We start from the raw sequence: 18,878 nt of genomic DNA, 5'->3' as shown, positions 1-18,878 counted from the left end.
GACCAAGGCTCCTCTGAAGCCCAAGCACCAAGGAGATCCTTTGCCTGCTGCCCAGGCTCTGTTCCCGAGGAGCCCCAGGCTTAGAGGTTGTGTGGGTCGTCCTCTGTCTGTGCTTCTTACCTGCCTCTTGAGGTCTAGGTGGGGAGGTGCAATCTTACAAACTATTCATTGCTACCTCCTATGCTCTCAGCTGTACCTTAGGTCAAGGGACACAACTCATTTCAGTCTCGACCTTACCTCTGCCCCATACAAGTTGGATACCCCCCTCACCTTTGTTGTTTACCTCAGAAATAATCATGTAACTAAGAAGGCTAATTCCGCAGCATCTTCAGCTTCCCGCATCAATACCACTTTGTGTCTCTCCTTTCGGGGGTGTGACACATAGCACCCGCCCGCTTGGGCCTTGGCAGGCTCAGAGGTATGGGCTCAGGCATTTCAACTTCCAGTTGCTCCGATGCCTTCTTACAGCAATCCCAACCCACCACAAAAATCCTTCCTGCCCCTATCCTTTCCCCCCGTGCCCCAGCCGGCAGCCTCCCCACAGCACACCTTCACTGTGGGCTCAGCAAGGCCCCGCTCCCCTCGGGCTGTGTGGGGCTGCCCCCACACTGCTCCTCGGTCCGCTTCTGCCCTCGGATCATTCCCCCCGCCCCAAGGCTAGCAGCGGCGGTGGGGCTGTGCGTCCCCCCGCCCCAGCTCGCTATTAGCAAGCGGCCTGATTCATGTTTTTTTGTTCGCTTATTTAAAACACCAGCTCCGAAGCCTGCACCTGGCAAATGCCCACAGCCGGCTGGCCCTGGCCTTGCCTGCCCCCTCCCGCTGCTGCCTTCTGCACCCACCTGTCAGGCCTTGTCCCCGCTCAGACCCCACGTCCTGCGGGCCAGCGGCTGGCTGGGGTCGCTGGGCACCGCGCTGACATCAGTAATAAGACCTGGCCCAGCTGATCGGCAGGGCCCCTCTCCCGGCTCCCCCCAGCCACTGCCCCGACCTCCCCGCTCTGCCCTGCCAGGCTCCCTCCGTCCCAGGCGGCCCCCAGGTCCTCGCTGCCTCCACAAGGTTCCCCCATCTCCCGGGCTCCCCCCGGCCCTCGTGTCCCAGGCCACCTCCCCCGGCCCCTCCGCTGCCTGCGCTGGAGCCTGCCGGCTTTTTGGAATTCCTAATCGCGGCTGGCCCCTGTGATTGGCTGCTCGGCTCTGACCCCACTTGGGCTCCAGGCTGGGCGGATAAAAGGGGCCTGAGCCGGGGGCTCCTGAGCATTCCCGGGAGCGGGCACTAGGGACCGGCCGGCCGCAGCATGACGGGCAAAGCGGGAGACGCGCTCGCCCACAGCCTGCCCAGCAAACCCAAACCCGACAGCGCGGCCAGTGCGCCTGGGGCCGCGGCTGGGGCCAAGCCCAGCTCCGGGCCCACCCCGCCCAGGTGCACCGGCTTCGGCATCCAGGAGATCCTGGGCTTGAACAAGGAGCCGCCCTCTCACCCCCGGGCTGCCCTGGACTCCCTGCCCGCCGGGCACCTGCTGGCGGCCCGCTCTGTGCTCAGCCCCGCCGGGGTAGGTGGCGTGAGCATGGGGCTCCTGGGGGCGGGCAGCATCCCCAGCTTCTACACCCAGCCCACCTTCCTGGAGGTGCTGTCCGACCCCCAGAGCGTCCACCTGCAGCCCCTGGCCCGGGCCCCCGGACAGCTGGACACCAGCCAGACGGCCAGTTCAGGTAGGCTCAGGCTGCTGCCCCGGGGGTCCGCTCCCCCCGGGTCTCTGCCCCCCGATCGGAGGAGTTGGAGCCAGGGCGGCAGGGAAGCCCGGGCTGCCCCCCCCCGGGGGGGGCTTTATTAAAATTCGTTCCGGCGCCAGGTGGATGGACTGGCGATGGGAAACCTCCGGCCGGTGGGTGGGTACCACATGGGGGGGTTCGGGGGATGGGGGGCGCCGTCCCTGGGGTTTCCTGGAGCCGAAGGGGAGCGGACCCCCGGGGCGCCGGAGCCCCTAACTCGTTTGCGGGGAATTAGGTGCCTCGCCGTCCATTTGCTAGACGGCAGGATCCGCCCGGCCGCCTTCTCCGGAGCCCCGGACCCGGCGGGGCGCGCTTCACCCGCAGCTGCCCGGGGGAAAGTTAGGAAATATCGTAATAATTCCGCCCGCCCCCCCCCACACCCATTCCCGGCGGGGTCGCCCGCCCGCCTTTAACGCCCAGCCCGCAGCGGGAACATCCAGCGGGAATACCTACCGCGGGGGGCCGGGCCGAGGGGGGCCGGAGCGGGCCGATCCCACCCGGCCGCCCCTCGGGCGAGCCCCAGACGGTCCCTGCCCCATGGCAGAACCGATTGTATCGAAATGCGGGTCCCGGCGCCCTGCACCAGTCGCTCCGGGGTAGGTGGGGGGAAACCCCGAGCTGCCGGAACGGCCCCCGGCCCGAGGGAACGAACAACCACCCCGGGCGGCGAATACAGGGGAAGGAGCCGCCGGGCGGCTCCGGGATGCGCCCCGAGCCACGCGGGGAATCGGCCGGCGCCTCCCGGGTGAGCCGGGCGGATTATCCCCCCCAGAGCCCGATTTCCCCCCGCGGCGGGGTCCCGGGGGAGCGGGCGCAGCGCGGGGATTTCCCGCCCTCTTGGGGCTTTTATTTTAAAGCCGCCTGGAATTAAACCCCAACGAAACTGGGTGAAATCGGGGCACAGGCGCGCAAAGAACCGGCCCTTCGGAGCCCCAGGGGCCGAGCCCCGAGCCCTCCCCCGCCGCGCCCCAGGACAGGCGCTCCGGGAGGGCTCTGCCTCGCCCGGCCGGCCCGGGGGCTGCCGCTGCGGGATCGCAACGAAATCCTCGGCGAACAAACGAAAAATAAAGCGAAACCCCAGGGAGAGGCAAAGCAAGGGCCGCGCCAGCCCCTGGCACCCCGCGCCGGGCAGGGAGCCCCTGGCCCGGCCCGGGGAGGGGGCGCCGGCAGCCTGGGGGGCCTCTGCGCAGCTGGGAGAGGCGAATCCCCGAACCCGTCCTCAGCCTCTGCCGCGTTTCTCTTCCCAGACTCCGAGGATGTTTCCTCCAGCGACAGGAAAATGTCCAAATCCTCCTTAAACCAGAGCAAGAAGCGGAAGAAGAGACGGCACAGGTAGGAGAGAAGCCCGCTGCCCCCCTCCCCGCCTGCCCGGCTCCCCAGCGGGCGAGACCCCCGCAGGGCTACCCTGGAGCCTCCCGCACCTTGTGGGCTCGCCTGCCTGCCCCCAGCAGCAGAACCTGCCCCAACCTTGGCTGGTACCTTTAGGCCTCTCGGTGCCGTATTTATTATTTCTATCCCCGAGGCCCTGTCGTGCTGGGCACTGCACAGAGGCACGGGATGGCGCAGCTCCTGACCCCCAAAGATTTTCCAGCCTCGGGCCCCGATGGTGCAGTTGGGTCTGTGCATGCAGCACCTCGCGCTCACTGGATCCAGCGGCTGCACGGGGGCTTGCGTTGAGACAAAATGCACTAATTCGGTGTAACAGGCGATTGCAGGGGCTAGGGCTGAAGGATGAAGACAATAGCGGTAGGACTGTCTGGTTGCATGGATTTGCTGTGCCATTGATGGGTTTCAAATAAAAGGACGTTTTATTAAAAATATAAATAAACACGAATGCATGAGATCGGCAATCCCGAGTAGCCAGCCAAGGCCGCAAACTGGGTCCAAACCCTGCCTTCCACCTCTATTCCACTCCTCTCTCCCTTCTCTATATAGATCCACGCACCCTTCACATAAGAGCTAATTCAGCGCATAGGAACAGGGGCTCAGGTCTGAACTCCCCCATAAAGGCGACAGGAGGGAGGAATCTATCTGAAGGGAACCTTCTGCTTTTTGCTCCCCAGTCAAAGGAAGCAGGATTTGGGGTTTGATTATGAATCGCAAGAAAATTACCCACAGATGGCATTTGCCTCCGGTTAAGATCCATCATATATTTGCTCCCAGACAGGCACTCTGTTGAAAGAGTTGCAGGGAACTGGGGAGACATAATTGCACATGTGGTGGTTGTGCCCAAGAATTAAATGGTTTGGGGAGGAAATTAATAAAGATACCCATCTTGTGACAAAATGCCGGCTTCCTAGAGATCCCCTAACCTGTTCTCTTCACCAGAGCATTAAGTATCTGCATTTTAAACAGAACGACAAACTCATTTTTTTAATTGTTGGCAGTGAGACTTTGTATTGCACATTATTGGAAATAGGTGACCCTTCCACCTATACAATTATGATATAGTAAAATATGGACTGTCCTGATAGGAAAGCTTTCCCACCAAGTCCATAAATAAGAGAAGTGCCAAAAAGAGAGGATAAGTATTAAGAAATTTGGTCATCTTTACTAGTGGATTGGGAGGAGGAGGAGGGCTCCCCAACCAGCAAGGTTCTTTGAATAGTAATCTGACCCTGAGTCTGTAGTATACAATTTAGTATGTTAAAATTTTATTGTAACTTTTTCGTAATAAAAAGCTTGTTTATTTATTTTTAAAAGTTACCCTCGGGGATTTATTCCCTATGGCTCTGGATCCTGGAACCTTGAAACCAGGCTACTACTTTACTCAAAAGGTGCCTACAGTTTTTAGGTATGCGGGTCCCAGAGGCACCAATAGTTTTAAAATATTTCCTAAAGTGACAAGCCATTTATCCTAGGGCCACTAGAAATGGGAGTAGTCAGGTTATTAAAACTGGACTCTGCAATGCAGTAGAGCAATTTTAGCATCATTTATTAGGCAAACCGCAGTTTCTATCAATCACTTATTCATTATTAATAAAGTATTGAAGATATTCAACAAGAGGTAGAACAAGCTGCTAAGGTAGATGAGGGAAGATGGTTTGTTGGTTAAGGCACTTGCGTCACAGTTTAGAGATCTAGCTTCAGTTCCCAGCTCTGCCACAGACTATGGGATATTTTGCCTCCCTATGCCTCTATTACCCATCTGTAAAATGCAGCTAAAAATCACTGAGCCACATAAACATTAGACACTACAGTGATGGCTAGAAGTACCTAGCTTGATTCTGGGATTGCCATGGCCAGGGATAGTCAGGACAAAAGGAGGTGGGACAGCCATCTATCAGGGATGGTTTAGGGATAATTAAATCAATCCTGCCACAATTCAGGATTGGTGGATTAAAAGATACCCTAGTGAAAGCCTAGCCGGGATGCTGTGCAGGAAGAGACTAAATATCCCAGGATGGGCTAGATTCCCTGCTAGAGGTTCCACCCCAATCCAGGGGGATTGACTAGTGACCTATGTGACGTACTTTCAAGTCAAGCAATTCTATGGTTACCCCCAGAATAAATATGGACTCATTTCCTTTGTGAACTAGATTGGGTTTGAAGATGGGTGAGTTCTCAATTAGGATTGGAGTAAGGATCACAATTGGATCAGGACTAGAGATGGATCAGGATACTGGAAACAGGATTTGCATTTGTTTATAGTTTTCAATTTTGCATAGTAACAAACTTTTTGTGTTTAGTGATTTTTTTTAATAAGAAAAGCTTAAAACTGCCAAATCTGTCTGCTGTATCTGGGCTAAGTGACAATTGAAGGAGGGATTATGTATTGTGGTAAAAAGGACTTGGACTAATCAGATGTTTAAAAAGGGAAAATATAGGATGAATTTCAGGATATATATTCAGCCAGTGAGCTGCACTGGGCTGTGGCATCATCTCCTGATGATGGTAGAAGCCCCAAACACTTGAGGCATTTAAAAACTAGAGAATGTACAGTAACAAATCATCCTGTACTGGGTCCAGAAGAGAGAAACTGGATGAGTTAATAGGTCTTTTTTCATCTTAGTGTCCATGATTCTACAAGAGCAGGAACAGAATCCTTCTAAACACAGAGCAGATTTAGGAGTGAATTTAAATAAAGATCTGATTGCAGACTCAGTCCCCTGCATTCACAAGCCCCTCTTGTTAATAATGTTATTGATCTGGTGGAATCCTTAGGTTTTGAATGTTGGAAGGTAATTTTGAGACTGTGTTTCTGTTTGTGCTATTGGGAAGGCATAGGATCTTTTGAAATTCTCTAATTTATTTCAGTGAAAATTTTTTTTAAAATTCTTTCAGGCACTGTATCTCCTGTCCTGTAGTTTGATTGTTTACTTTAAATGCAAGTCAGTTTAAAAAAACCAAACAAACATGAGAATGCTAACTGCTGTGTAGGCTAACCACACTTAGAAAATTGGAGTTTCAAAGGGCTTGGACAGCCCGAGGTTCAGGGAGGATTTCTGGCAGCAGGGAGGTGAAGAAGCTCTTGGTACCTTACTTCCCCGTTGCTGGAATCTCTTTGCATTCTCCTGGAGTTGTGCTCTCATCTGTCGCAGCTTCCAGCTGCTGATTTTTTTCAATCCACCCATCCCAAGCTGAGAACTGGGCATATGGATGCAGGTTGGGACAATTGACCATTCAGGGCAGTCAGGAAGGATTTCCAATGGTGGGTAATGGGGTAATGCAAATCAGAGGAAGGCAGGGATCCACTAGTGGGAGATAGGTTTTTCTGGGTTCCTGTGTAGAAGTCAAGCAAGGGAACTGGCCCTGGGTTCGTGGTTGGAGATTGCGTGCATTTGGGGAGGAACTGGCTGGTGAAAGTAATGAGGGCTGTGACAAAACTTTGGGGACTTGCTGAGGGTTAGGGATCTGAAGGGATTGGTTTGTCTGTAAGCAGGGAGAGACTTGGGAGAGGTGAGATGCTGAGAACAATGTCACTCCTTGTCCGTGCCTCAGTCCAATCTTCTGGAGTGTCTGTGTGGCAAACATAAAGGGGACTGTAGTGCCCGTAAATCAAGAAGTGGGGCCCTCTTTGAGGGGAAAAGAGACACTTCAATATCTTTTGGAAGGAAATAATGTCTGAGATCTAAACTAGAGATTATGGTCATCTCAGCGATCCTGTTGGGGGAGAGAAACTGGAGGAGAGGCGGCCTAGAGGAGGAAGTGGCTGAAAAGGAAGGTGACTTGTGACTATAAGAACACAATGTCCTGGCACTTTCTGGGCTTTCTCTCAGCCAAGGGCCTGACCTTCTGTCCATAGAAAAACAGTAAAACACAATCTACATACGTTATCCAGTTTCTGAGATTTTCCTTTCCCTGTTTCTCCATCTTTGTGACTGTTCAGCTTTCTCTGTATTCTGATTAATGAATTTTACTCCCCTCAGGACAATCTTCACATCCTACCAACTGGAGGAGCTGGAAAAGGCCTTCAATGAGGCCCACTATCCTGATGTCTATGCCAGAGAGATGCTGGCCATGAAAACAGAACTGCCCGAAGACAGGATACAGGTAATCATTCCTCTCTGGGCTCTTAGAGCACCCCTCTCATTCCTCCCTTCCCAAGCAGCGTTTGCTCGCTCTCTCCTTCAGGAGAGGACACGGCAGCTTCCAGCACAGAAATGGTCACATCACACTGAATAAAACTCCATCCCTCAGAACCGAAACCTCTAGGCAGTCATATTTTCTGTGCTTCTTTGCAAGCATCTGTTAGGTGTATGTGTGTGGCGTGTCTTTGTGGGTGTGGTGTTTTGTGTGTGCGGTTGCATTGTGTGCTGCTGTTAGTGTGTGTACTGTACTGTCCTGTTTTGTGTGTGTATTTGTTTTGTTAACTTCCCTAGCACCTGCCACAAGGTACCCAGGATAATGGATATATTTTACAATAGGCAGAATAGAAAAATAACCCCAAAATGAGGAGCTGCTGTACTGAAAGAGTCCAAAATGGTCAAAATGATCTGGATAGCCGTGCCTTGCAGCTCCCAAGCATCTGTGTGGACATGATTAAAGAGGAAACTCCACAGAGACCTGGTCCCTGAACTGAGAAATCCCTGATCCCAACCCACTACAAATTGAAGCACTGACCTGGAGAACAGCCAGTCTCTATTCCCTTGGAGGCGCATAGGAGGGTTAGATCTCATTGTCTGAGGGTGCATCAGATTGCCGAGTGTAGCCCTGGATAAGATTGTCTTATGAACTCAAGTATGGATGAGTTTCTAAATAAGCCATGTGTATGCGCCTTTTGTGTCCTCTGTGTCAAACTCTCCAAATAGGCACTTGTGGCTCCCTAGGAAAACCTTTTGGGGCTGATTTTCCATTGCACCCCTGTTAGATGTGGATTCCCTGGATGGCACTGAACTGCCAGAACAGCTCTCTGTGTGTCAATGCCCTAGCACAGCCTTTAGCATAAGGTGTGTCAGGGTGGGGAGGGAAGGGGTGTGGTTGGAGAATGCTGTTCTCCAGCTATTCTGGGCTGGCAGACAGCCCATAGGGGTGCATTGAGGCCAGAACAGAAGCTAGAGAATACTTATGACTGCTGCAACTAATGTCAGAGGCAGTGTAGGACCTTGACAACCTGAGACTGTAGGGATCACAAAGGTAGCTTAAAGCCACCTCTGCTTTCCCTTCTCCCGCAACTCCCGCTCCTGGTTCCTGCACAAAGCGCAGCAACAAAGCGGCAAAGTATGGAGCCCTTTGGCTTCCCTGCGTGTGCTGATATGAAGCTTCTGGGCTTGCAGGGTTGAAGCTTGGCCTTGTTCCCCTGCATACCTGTGGCAGCTACTTCTCTAGCTGATGCAGCTCGGCTTCTCTGTGAAGGGCTTGGCCTGGGTTCCTCTTCGTGCCACACTAAACTGCACGTTTTCTTACTGTCCCCCTCATTCGGTCAACCGCCCCCTTGACTCAAATCTGCTCTTTCAGTCTGTGCCTCTTTCAGCACTCAGGGGACCAACACATCATTACGTAGCTATTTCTTCAGCACTGGTAGACTGCCCGTTCCATGGGTTCACAAGAACCTTAGAGAACTCTTAAGGATATAGTGCCGATGCTGTACATTACTGAGGTATAAACTGGGGGGCGGGGGGATGGAGGGGGGGAGTGGCAGGGGAGAGGGAGGAATGGAGAGAGTTTCCCAAACCAAACAGCTTCACTTTTTTTCTTTGCAACAAATCTTCCCCCACCAAAGGCTTGTGCTAATCAAACGTACCATGTTGATAAAATCAAGTCCCAATCCTTCTATTGTGCTGGCATGATTCCTGGTGACCTCACTGCTGTTATCCTAAGCACTGATTTCCAGCAGGCCTGAGACATAATTAATTGGCTCCTTACCTGAAATAGGAATGGCTAGAATAAGGTCTCTTGTTCCTTGTATTCCACGTTGGGATTTCACTGATGGATAGGTCCTGATGCTTCTAGCAAGAAAGAATTGGATGGAGAGCCAGTTGGATACCTCTGGCTTTCTGGGATGTCGTCTCTGTGAATCAGGGTGTAAGAGGCCTGTGGGGAGGTAAACGTTGCTTGCATTCATCATCTGGAGCTAGATTAGAAAGACTATTCTTTGATTTCCCACAGGCGGGCCTTCACCCTTTGTCTGGGAATGAACCTTAGCTATGGACAAAACCAGACTATTGAAATGTAGAGACACCATTTACCGATCACGTCAGGCTGATAGGCTGGGATTGACCAATATTTTCATGTGCTGCAGGTCAAGGTTGCGTGTGTAATGTCAATATCTGGGTCATTTTTGTGATGATGTGAGCCAGTGTTTTCATCTGTCTTATTTAGTAGCTGAATAGCGCTTGACAATTCTTTCTTCTTTCACTGAATTGCTATTTATAGTTTACTCTGTCACTATCCAGTGAGAAACTGTTTGGCAACTTCTGTGCCACAACTTGTCATTGTTGTGGTCTGCCTACTCAACTGGAACTGGACTAAACCCATCTAGTAGGAGCTATAGACTCTGTAACAGGGGCGTAATAAGCATCAGCACTGGTATCCCAGGGGGACGTGATCGTTAGGGAAACTGGGATGGTATGGGAAACGGTAGTTTTTCATGGCATTATTGTATGGGGAATCTGAGCATCTCGTGCCAGGACAGAGATCACAGAATCCCATAAGAGACTCCTAAGAGATACTGAAGGAAAAGGGCAGGCTGTCTCCAAGGGGCTAGTACAGGATTGCTCCTTATTGTATATTTTCTAGTGTTTCCCTGGCTGCTCTTTCATGTTATAAGCCTCCCCACATATCAAGAAGATGATGCTAATGCTTGAAAGTGCTCCTTGATATTTAGCCTCAATACCCCCTTTTTAAATGTTATCCAGTTACTCTCCTTTGTACCAGCCCTGAATAATTTCTCTCTCTCACCAGCCTTGGGATTTACACCCTCTAAATAGTGATACACTGTCCTCTCCCCACCAGCCTCTACTCTCCAACCTTTAGTCATTGCTTATCCAAGCTATAATATCTTTTTTTAATCATTCCTCATAAATCAGTCTGTCCAACCCCTTCATCAATTGGTTGCTCTTCTCTGAACTCTCTCCAATTTGTCAGCCTTTCTGGTAACAGGATCAAGAGCCTACTGGAATATACCAAATGAGTTTACACCAGTGCTGTATAGTGAGGGACAGCTACCTTCTGCACATCTCTCCCCAAACTACTGTTAGCCTGGTTTTGATTCCACATCACATTGCAGACTCCTGTCTGTCTAGTGGCTGTCTGCTATCGCTCCAAAGTCTCCTTTGGACATTCCTGCTTCCCAGGTTTCCCTCTTCCACTCAGTATTTTTGGTTTCAAATTATTTTTCCACTTAACATATTAGCTATATTTTTTCCTAAACTGAATCTCTCCATATTCCCTGCCCATGTTTCTAATCTTTCCAGGGCCCTCTATATTTCTCTGTCCTCATGGGATTTGCAGCTCCTCCCAATTTAGTACCATCTGTGAATTTCATTAACATGCTGTTCACTCCCTCTTCTAGATCATTAATAAAGAAGTTATATAAGACTGACTCCTAATGCCAACCCCTGCACATTCCCACTGGACCCATCTTGCATATTTTCGTGTATTACTACCCTTTGTTTTCATGAATGGATTTAGTTTTTGGAGGTCACAAGCAAAGCCCAATATTAAAATACATACAAAAATAAATGGAAAAACAGAAATAGAGTGGTGTACAAGAACTATTCACGCAAGCAGTACCTGTAGCAAAGCACCATGTGTTCTTAACAGGTATCAAATACTTCTAGTTTCTGGTTTTGATACATTATACTGCACTCAGTAAAAAATATTCCCAGGTGCCCAGGTAATGAGATAATATGGATATTAATTCTTTAGGGCAGCAAGTTTCCTCATTGTAAGGATGTCCCATGCTTTGCTGAAGCAGATGCTCATAGAAGGAACATGAGGATTTCCTCACTGGGCAGCATTAGAAAGTCTCCTCTATCAAAAGGAAACCAAGGGAGGAACTCGTTTCTCTAGCAGGTTCTGTCTCATATCTCCTAGTAACTTGCATTGTGACCATTTCACAAAATATCAGGATTCATGTGTAATCCCATCACACATGTTTGAAAGTGCCTATAGCAGAACTGAAGTGACATTGGCCTCAATTTATTTTGATAAATCTGTATGGGGTAAGGCAGGCTGCTACTGGGTATGCACATGTTTAGTACATAGTGGGTGTGTCTACACTGCAGCTGGAAGCAAGATTCCCAGGATAGGCAGGTAGATTTGCACTAGCACAGCTTCAGGTAGTGCACTGAATGTAGCAGTGTGGACGTTCCAGCTCAGGTTCTCGAGCACACTTGATCACCTAGGCTTCAGAGCCCAAGCTCCAGCCTGAGCCAGAATGTCCACACTGCTATTTTTAGCACACTAGCTTGCGCCCCACTAGTGCAAGTCTGTCTACCCAGGCTGGGAGACTCCACTCCCAGCTACGGTAACATAAGAGATGAGTTAAGAGTCTGTCCTCTTCCATAAAATATAGTCACTCTGTCATCAGGAATCTAATATCCAAATCTACCTATATACTTCTTAAGAGGGCAGATCCTGGTCTCTTAAATGTATTGTGTGGATTTTAGATGCATTTAAATTCTGGTTATCTAAAATATAACATTTTCCAAGCCTGGTAAGCCTCTTGTATTCAAAGTAGTATTGCCCTGTAAAAGTCCAAGTATGGGATTATTGAAATAATGATATATTGGTGTAATTATACTGTTGCTTACTGATCAAAGGAATATATCTGACCAGTCATATCAAGAAATTGGGTACATCTAGTAAGACCATGCTGGTCTTTTTTTGGATGGAGAGTAGGATAATCTTCTAGGGGAAATGATCAATTATTACAGAGGGGAGAAGGGAATGGAAAGTATTTAAGAATTCTGGCAACTCTAGTCTGTATAACCTTTGTATGGTGAGTAAACAATGTAATTATATTAGAGCAGTTAAAAAAAATCTTTATAATTCTGTATAAAAAAAAATCCATCGGTGGTTTGGAGTCTCACAACTTAACTGTCTAGCAGCACTATTGGATTCATTATGAGAATAGTGCCGATACTGCCCAGGCCCTTCCAAACAGCACTGGATCCCTATGGAACCACAAATCCTAGATACCCCATTTGAATACATCTCTTCTCTTACACAGTCTAATTTTTATCTGCCACCTGTCAAAATACATTTTAATATCACCCTGCAGTTGTTAAAGAAGTTTAACTGAGATTGGGTCTGGAAGAATTGGGGGAAAGTAATTAATTGCAGGGGGATGAAGAGGGAAGTTCATACTAATAGTGTTTATTCAGGAAAATAGAGGTTAAGTATATTCTAGTTATGCAAGATTGTTTTCTAAAGTGCGGGGCTAAAGGAGGATAATTCAACCTGAAAAGGTCTAAAGAGTCTCTGGCTACACGAACTCCAATACCTAATTCTAATGTTCCAATGTCTAACTGAGTTGGAGCCCATGAGAATGGGCCACGGGGGATCTCTTAGGAGGTGAAACACAGAACCTGGGGGGTGATCGTTATCCTTGATTTTCCCCCCCCCCCGGAAATACAGTTACTGGAATGAATCCTTTTGAGCTAGAGGAACCATAATAAAAGAAAATGACAAGTGGCAGCACATTTAATTTATTGAAGGCCAAGTTTTTGGACTCATAACCATTATTAAAGAGTATGGCTGTTGATATGGTAATTGTACCAGACCTCAAAGTAAGGAATTTTGGCCCCAATCCTATCACTCAAGGCTAGAAATGAGGACTGACCACTCAATGCAGTCAATGGCCTTTCTGGAATCTAGGGATGGAATTGCTGTAGAAATCTGCAATTCATTCTGCTACCTTAAGGAATATTAATATTATGAGATCATCTCTTGCCTGTGTAAGTACCATGTGATTGGTAAAGACCAGACCAGGACGAAATTCTTCCTGCTTGCTAAAACTTGGGATGATTTTATGCCCTTATCGAAGGTAAAATAGGCCAACCTAAGGCACAAACGCAGGTTATGGTTGAATACATAGTTGGAGGTAAACTGCCAGGGCATACGGAACAGTTTCCGGTATTAGTTAATTGGGAACCAGCATTTTTGTTAAAGAACTGTATAAAATAAAATAGTCTGTTCATCAGGGTTGGGGGCTTTGCCATGAGGTACTTTTGAAATAGCCTGTTCTATCTCCTCAACAGATATATCATCTTCCAACAACTCATGGGGCATGTCTGGGCAGTGAAATCTCAGATAAGTGTTTGTTAACTTCCTCTCTGCTTTCAGAAGTGTAGGAAGTGTACAAGTGAGTTAAAAGTAAGCAGACATATGGATTAGTAACAATATTATTTTGAGTATTTCTCAAGGCACTTGGTGTTTCTCGGCACTTGTGTTTTAATTGGTATTTGAGGAGTTCTCTGCTTTAGCACTTCTTGCGTAAAATGCTTGTTTAGTTCTAAATTCATATTCATTTTTTTTTCAGCTGAGTTGTTTAGCCCTTGCTGTAATGGGGTGTTTTCATTCCCCTTTGCTTATGGTCCTTCAGACAGTTTTCAGTGCACACGCTCATGCTTGTATCCAAACTAATTATTATTCTAGCACTGCCAGAAATGTGCTAGTTGCTGTATGGGCACATAGGAAGATGTGAACCCTGCCCCAAAAAGTTGAGTTAAAAACAGCTGAATTGTGAGGAGACGTGATATAGTAGGCAAGAGAAAAATGGAGTGTCTGGAATACCTCTTCTTAGTGCCATATATTTTTCACTTTTATTATGTAAACTATGCCTGATTATCCCTATATCTAGCCATTAATAGCTGGTTAGTTTCTTGTAGACATTGCAGTGGAAGTGAATCTTGGGAAGGAATTAAATGAGAAGGTGGACTCGCTCGAGTGGCATTCCATGTGCAAGGAGTTGTGCTAAAGAAGGCATGGGCATGTCCAGCTAAAACAAATCAAAATTTTGTGACTTTTGGTTCTTAAGGGCTTCATTAGACTGCAGATGCATTCAATCCATTGACTTCCTTCAGCCACAAATTAATGTTCAGAACTCATTTTTTTTAGTGTGTTTTTTACATATCACGTTGCTTCTTGTTGTTTGTGGCTCTACCTACTAGATGTTAAGGGCCAACTCAAAGTAAGAGGCAACACACCCACACCAAGGAGCAGGGAATGAACTGAGTCAGGATTCAGAGTAGCAGCCGTGTTAGTCTGTATCAGCAAAAAGAATTAGGAGTACTTGTGGCAGCTTAGAGACTAACAAATTTATTTGGGCATAAGCTTTCGAGGGCTAAAACCCACTTCATTGGATGCATGCAGTGGGAAAAAAAAGTAGGAAGATATATATACACAGAGAACATGGAAAAAATGGGTGTTGCCATACCAATCCTAACGAGACTAATCAATTAAGGTGTGCTATTATCAGCAGGAGAAAACTTTTGTAGTGATAATCAGGATGGCCCATTTCCAACAGTTGACAAGAAGATGTGAGTAACAGTAGGGGAAAAATTAGCATGGGGAAATAGTTTTTACTTTGTGTAATGACCCATCCACTCCCAGTCTTTATTCAAGCCTAATTTAATGGTGTCCAGTTTGCAAATTAATTCCAATTCTGCAGTTTCTTCTTGGAGTCTGTTTTTGAAGTTTTTTTCGTTGGAGAATTGCGACTTTTTGGTCTGTAATAGAGTGACCAGGGAGGTTGAAGTGTTCTCCGACTGGTTTTTTAATGTTATAATTCTTGACATCTGATTTGTGTCCATTTATTCTTTTGCATAGTGACTGTCCGGTTTGGCCAATGTACATGGCAGAGGGGCATTGCTGGCACATTGCTGACATGAGTCAGGAGTGACTGTTCCTCCCCCGTCTTTCCTTGTGCTGAAGGAATAAGTTACTGAGCCCCTTGTTGAGGAGTGGCTTATTCTCACCCACTTTCCTGCAACAGGGAACATTGGGTGCCTAGCTCTTGCTTTCCCTACCACAGCCAGGACCATGGTCCAGGCAAGAGTGTAAGGGAGGTCTCTGCATGGGTGAGTACAGCTGTGAGAGTCTAGACATGAGTTACTCTCCTCAATATTTGTTCCGTTATTTTCCTAGAGATAGAAGTTAGGGTAAAACTTTCAAATTGCCTCAATCTTGTTTTCAACAATGACTGAAAATGGGACCAAGGTGCTCTTGAAGATTTTACTCTAAATGTCTGTGCTAGTAACTGTCATGCTCACTCCTTCCTCTGGCTGAGGAATTCACTTCTCTCTAATCCTCTGATACTTCCCCAACTTTTCATGACCTGAGTTGGGGAAAATAAATTGTGGATGGCCCAGTATCTTCAATAGTTAATTCTCATCATGCCCTAGGGTGCATGTCAAAGGGACCAGCTGACTGGTATGTGTGCAGATTTCCCCTTAGTTTCTTTATTTTTATAAATTTTTCTTCCCTGATTTTGTTGAGTACAGACTTTTAAAAAACGCAGGTCAATATCACAGCCATTTTAGAGTCATGGTTAATTTCACACACACCCCTCTTCATATCTTAATGGATGATTGTTTTCTATAGCGCTTCTCTTTTTCCTGATAGAGCTCTAAAAGCTGTCTGATTCTTCTTTGCCAGAATTAATCCATCCTGCCTTTTGGCTGCCCTCTATCTTTCCGCTGTGATTGGGTGGTGTTGCAGCAGGTCCTAGGGCCTATATATAGATATAAAAAGCATATTGTCACTCTTGTCCTGCATCCTAACCATTGGGCGCATCAAAAGCAGGAGAGAAGTCCTGGTGCAGATGCAAATTACCCTTGTCCTTCCCTGACTTGAAGCCTGTCTGAGCCACTGCGTGGGAGAAATCGGAGACTGAGGTGAAGAAGAAACTGCTGCAGTTATGCTCTACAGCAGTGTTGGCGTCTGAGGCCTGCTGCAGGCCACCTTGGCTGGAGGCGGTGCGAACAAACAGGCATCTCCTGACTCTAATCTGCGCCGTGCTAATGCCGGGAGGGCCTGGCAAATTCTTGCAAACAGATCAAGTGAAGCTGGAAGCATTAGCTTAGAGCCTGCCATCTGACTTTGGGTATGAGGTGGTGTCTGCTCCCCTGCCATGCAGCCAGCCTGAGAGGGACTCTGTGTCGGTCCCCAGCTGGGATGTGATGCTGTGCAGTCTGAACATAGGCATAGTGGAACCTGCTGGCTGCTAGCTAATAAAGCTTGAAGCTTTATTAAATATTAATAAATAATACCACCACCTTGATTTGCATGTTTCTTCAAAGCCCTAGCAGGGGAGGTGTAAGTGCAGCATAACTGGTTTTGTTGCCTCCCACTTCATGCTGGTGTGCGGCGCATCAAACACGAACTCCCAGGTGAAGTTTTGTGATAAGGAGCATGACGTCGTGGGGGAAAGTGTCTTTCCTGTGACCCAGAAGTGACTCTCTGCTCTCTGGCTATTGAGGCCCCTGGTGGATGCAACTTGGGAGGGGAGTGTCAGGCCCCCAGGGCAGGTGACAGCACTTTGCTGGGATAGACCATTGTCTTCAGCCAAGCCTGAGCCATGGTGCTACACAACTGATCTGACCTATCCATGCTACTGAACTGAGCCCCGTCACCATGTCAACTGCTGTAGCATGGACATCTTGATAGTCCTGGGCCCTCTCATCTACCAGAGAACAAAAGGCTCCATTCACTGTCAGCACCATGACACGGGGTCTATTTCCTGATCCCGAAAGGTCCAATCTGACACTATTCCTGGGGTAAGGATGTGCGCAGAATTGAGGCCTTGATTCAGCAAAGGACTTGCTTAAATGCTTTGCTGACTCGGGGCCTGAATGCAGCATTCCCGAAGGGCTCATACCTGAGCTGTGTAGAGGACCGATGCTCCCCTCTTTGTTCCTTGGGTGAGGTCATGGCGTACGCTGCCCAGCAGTGCATTAGCTTCTTTCCTTGCCATATCACAGGGCAAGCTCCTGTCTAAACTGCACCTGCTGCACTACACCTAGCCCACCCTGGCCCTTCAGACTTTCTACACTGTTCTCACACCTCAGATTCCTCCCTCTCAGTGAGTACCTGAGTTTGGGATTACTTTTAGCCAGCTAGGTTAGCTCTGTTTATGCCAAGCTGAATCAAATATTGCTGTTTCCTGCCTGTATTTTTAATCTCTATTGGTGTGTGGCTCCTCCCACTTCACTAGCAGCTGAGAATGTTCTCAAAATACACCTGAATTGGCCCCACTCTTTGTTACTGGCATGTTCCTGTTGATTTATTTATATTACAGCAGCATCAAGCAGCCCCAGTTGCGGTATCACCATGCCGGTGCTGTACACGCACAGGGCGAGAACCAGTCTCTGCCTGGAAAATCTTACAGTCTACACAGCCAAGACACACAAATGGATCACAGTCTGGAAATGCCAAAGTTAAGCTTTTACATGCAGGCCTGGATCTGCCTCCTTGTGTGTATATGCGCTTACGGTGGGCCCGATTCTCCTTTTATGCTGGGGTAACACCGGTGCTTTCAGTGAAGCTGCTTCTCATTTACAGCAGTGCAGACAGTTCTTAATTACACAGCCACATACTATTTCTCAAACACAATAAAAATTACAATTGTTCTTCACCCTTAAGATACTGTGTGTAGCATCCTGCAGTCCTGCGCATTGAGCTGTGAAAGCCAGCTGGAGTCTAGGAGAGGCACATACCTAGAAACCACATGTGCTCATTGCACTACAGGTTAAGTGCCAATGACTGTAGCTGGCATCTGAGCAGTTGTGCAAGCCTGAGAAGATAAAGGGCTCATGGCACCTTCTCTTCAGTCTTGTGCCCCCACCAGTGGCTGGCTATGATGTGCTTGTATTGGACAGGCTCTGCTTCCAATTAGTGTTCCTCTGGGCTCTAGCTACCTGATGAGGCAGTGGGATGAGATGAGGCAGTGGCCAGGGGCAGGAACTGAACCTATGGGAGCATCTGCTGCATTTTCACTGAGGTTGGCATCACTGTCCCTCTAGCATGTGTCTGCCTGCAAAAGGTAGACTCTAGCCCTGAGTATACAACTCAGAATGCTAACAACATTGGCCAGTGCACACTAGCCACCTAAGCTAACAGCAAAGCTAACGTAGCCGTGAACTGCCTCAGCCCCTGAATTTCACCAGAGTTGCTGTACTGCTGCAGGGTTGTCAATTGTTGAGTTTGTGGCTTCTGCTTAAATGATTAAGAGACAGACCTCAGTGAGAAGCGAACCTAAAGGACTATGACAATAAAAATACACTGGGTCGTGTTGGCCATGAAATCAACACAAGTATAATAGAAAAAGCCGGTGGCCCCGTATCTGAGAAATGGGAAGTGATCATGTAACTAAAGAAGACATCATCATATCACATATACACAAGGGAGAAAACCAGGGCATTTCCAAAGCAGTATGTCCTGCAACCTTCACGGTCTCTTAACTGAGACAGGCAAAGTACTATCCTTAGCAAACCAGTGGTGATAAGAAGGGAGTATAAGAGAGCCTCCTGCAAGACAGACATGCGAGTCTACTGGTGATTCTATAGTGAGGACCTATCATGAGATACGGGGATCAGATAAGATAAAATAAAATCTGCTGCCTCCTCTCTGCCAAAGCTAATTCTTTATCCAGATGATGGATGTGATGGCGGGGATTTCCCACTGATTACAGTCCTTGTGGTGACAAATGGCAGCAGCAAAGGA

General features: G+C 48.1%; 1 protein-coding gene across 1 annotated transcript in view; it reads left to right on the top strand.

The window, feature by feature from the left end:
* Positions 1–1,294: 1,294 nt before the first annotated feature.
* Positions 1,295–18,878, top strand: part of VSX2 (visual system homeobox 2) — a 40,741-nt gene continuing 23,157 nt past the window's right edge. The window contains exons 1-3 of the mRNA XM_045016734.1: positions 1,295–1,709; positions 3,017–3,101; positions 7,139–7,262. Of these exons, the coding sequence (XP_044872669.1) occupies positions 1,295–1,709; positions 3,017–3,101; positions 7,139–7,262 (624 nt within the window). The remainder of the gene's footprint in view (positions 1,710–3,016; positions 3,102–7,138; positions 7,263–18,878) is intronic.

Source organism: Mauremys mutica, chromosome 4 (genome assembly GCF_020497125.1).
Source record: "Mauremys mutica isolate MM-2020 ecotype Southern chromosome 4, ASM2049712v1, whole genome shotgun sequence".
NCBI lineage: Eukaryota > Metazoa > Chordata > Testudines > Geoemydidae > Mauremys > Mauremys mutica.
This window is presented reverse-complemented; position numbering and strand designations above follow the sequence as displayed.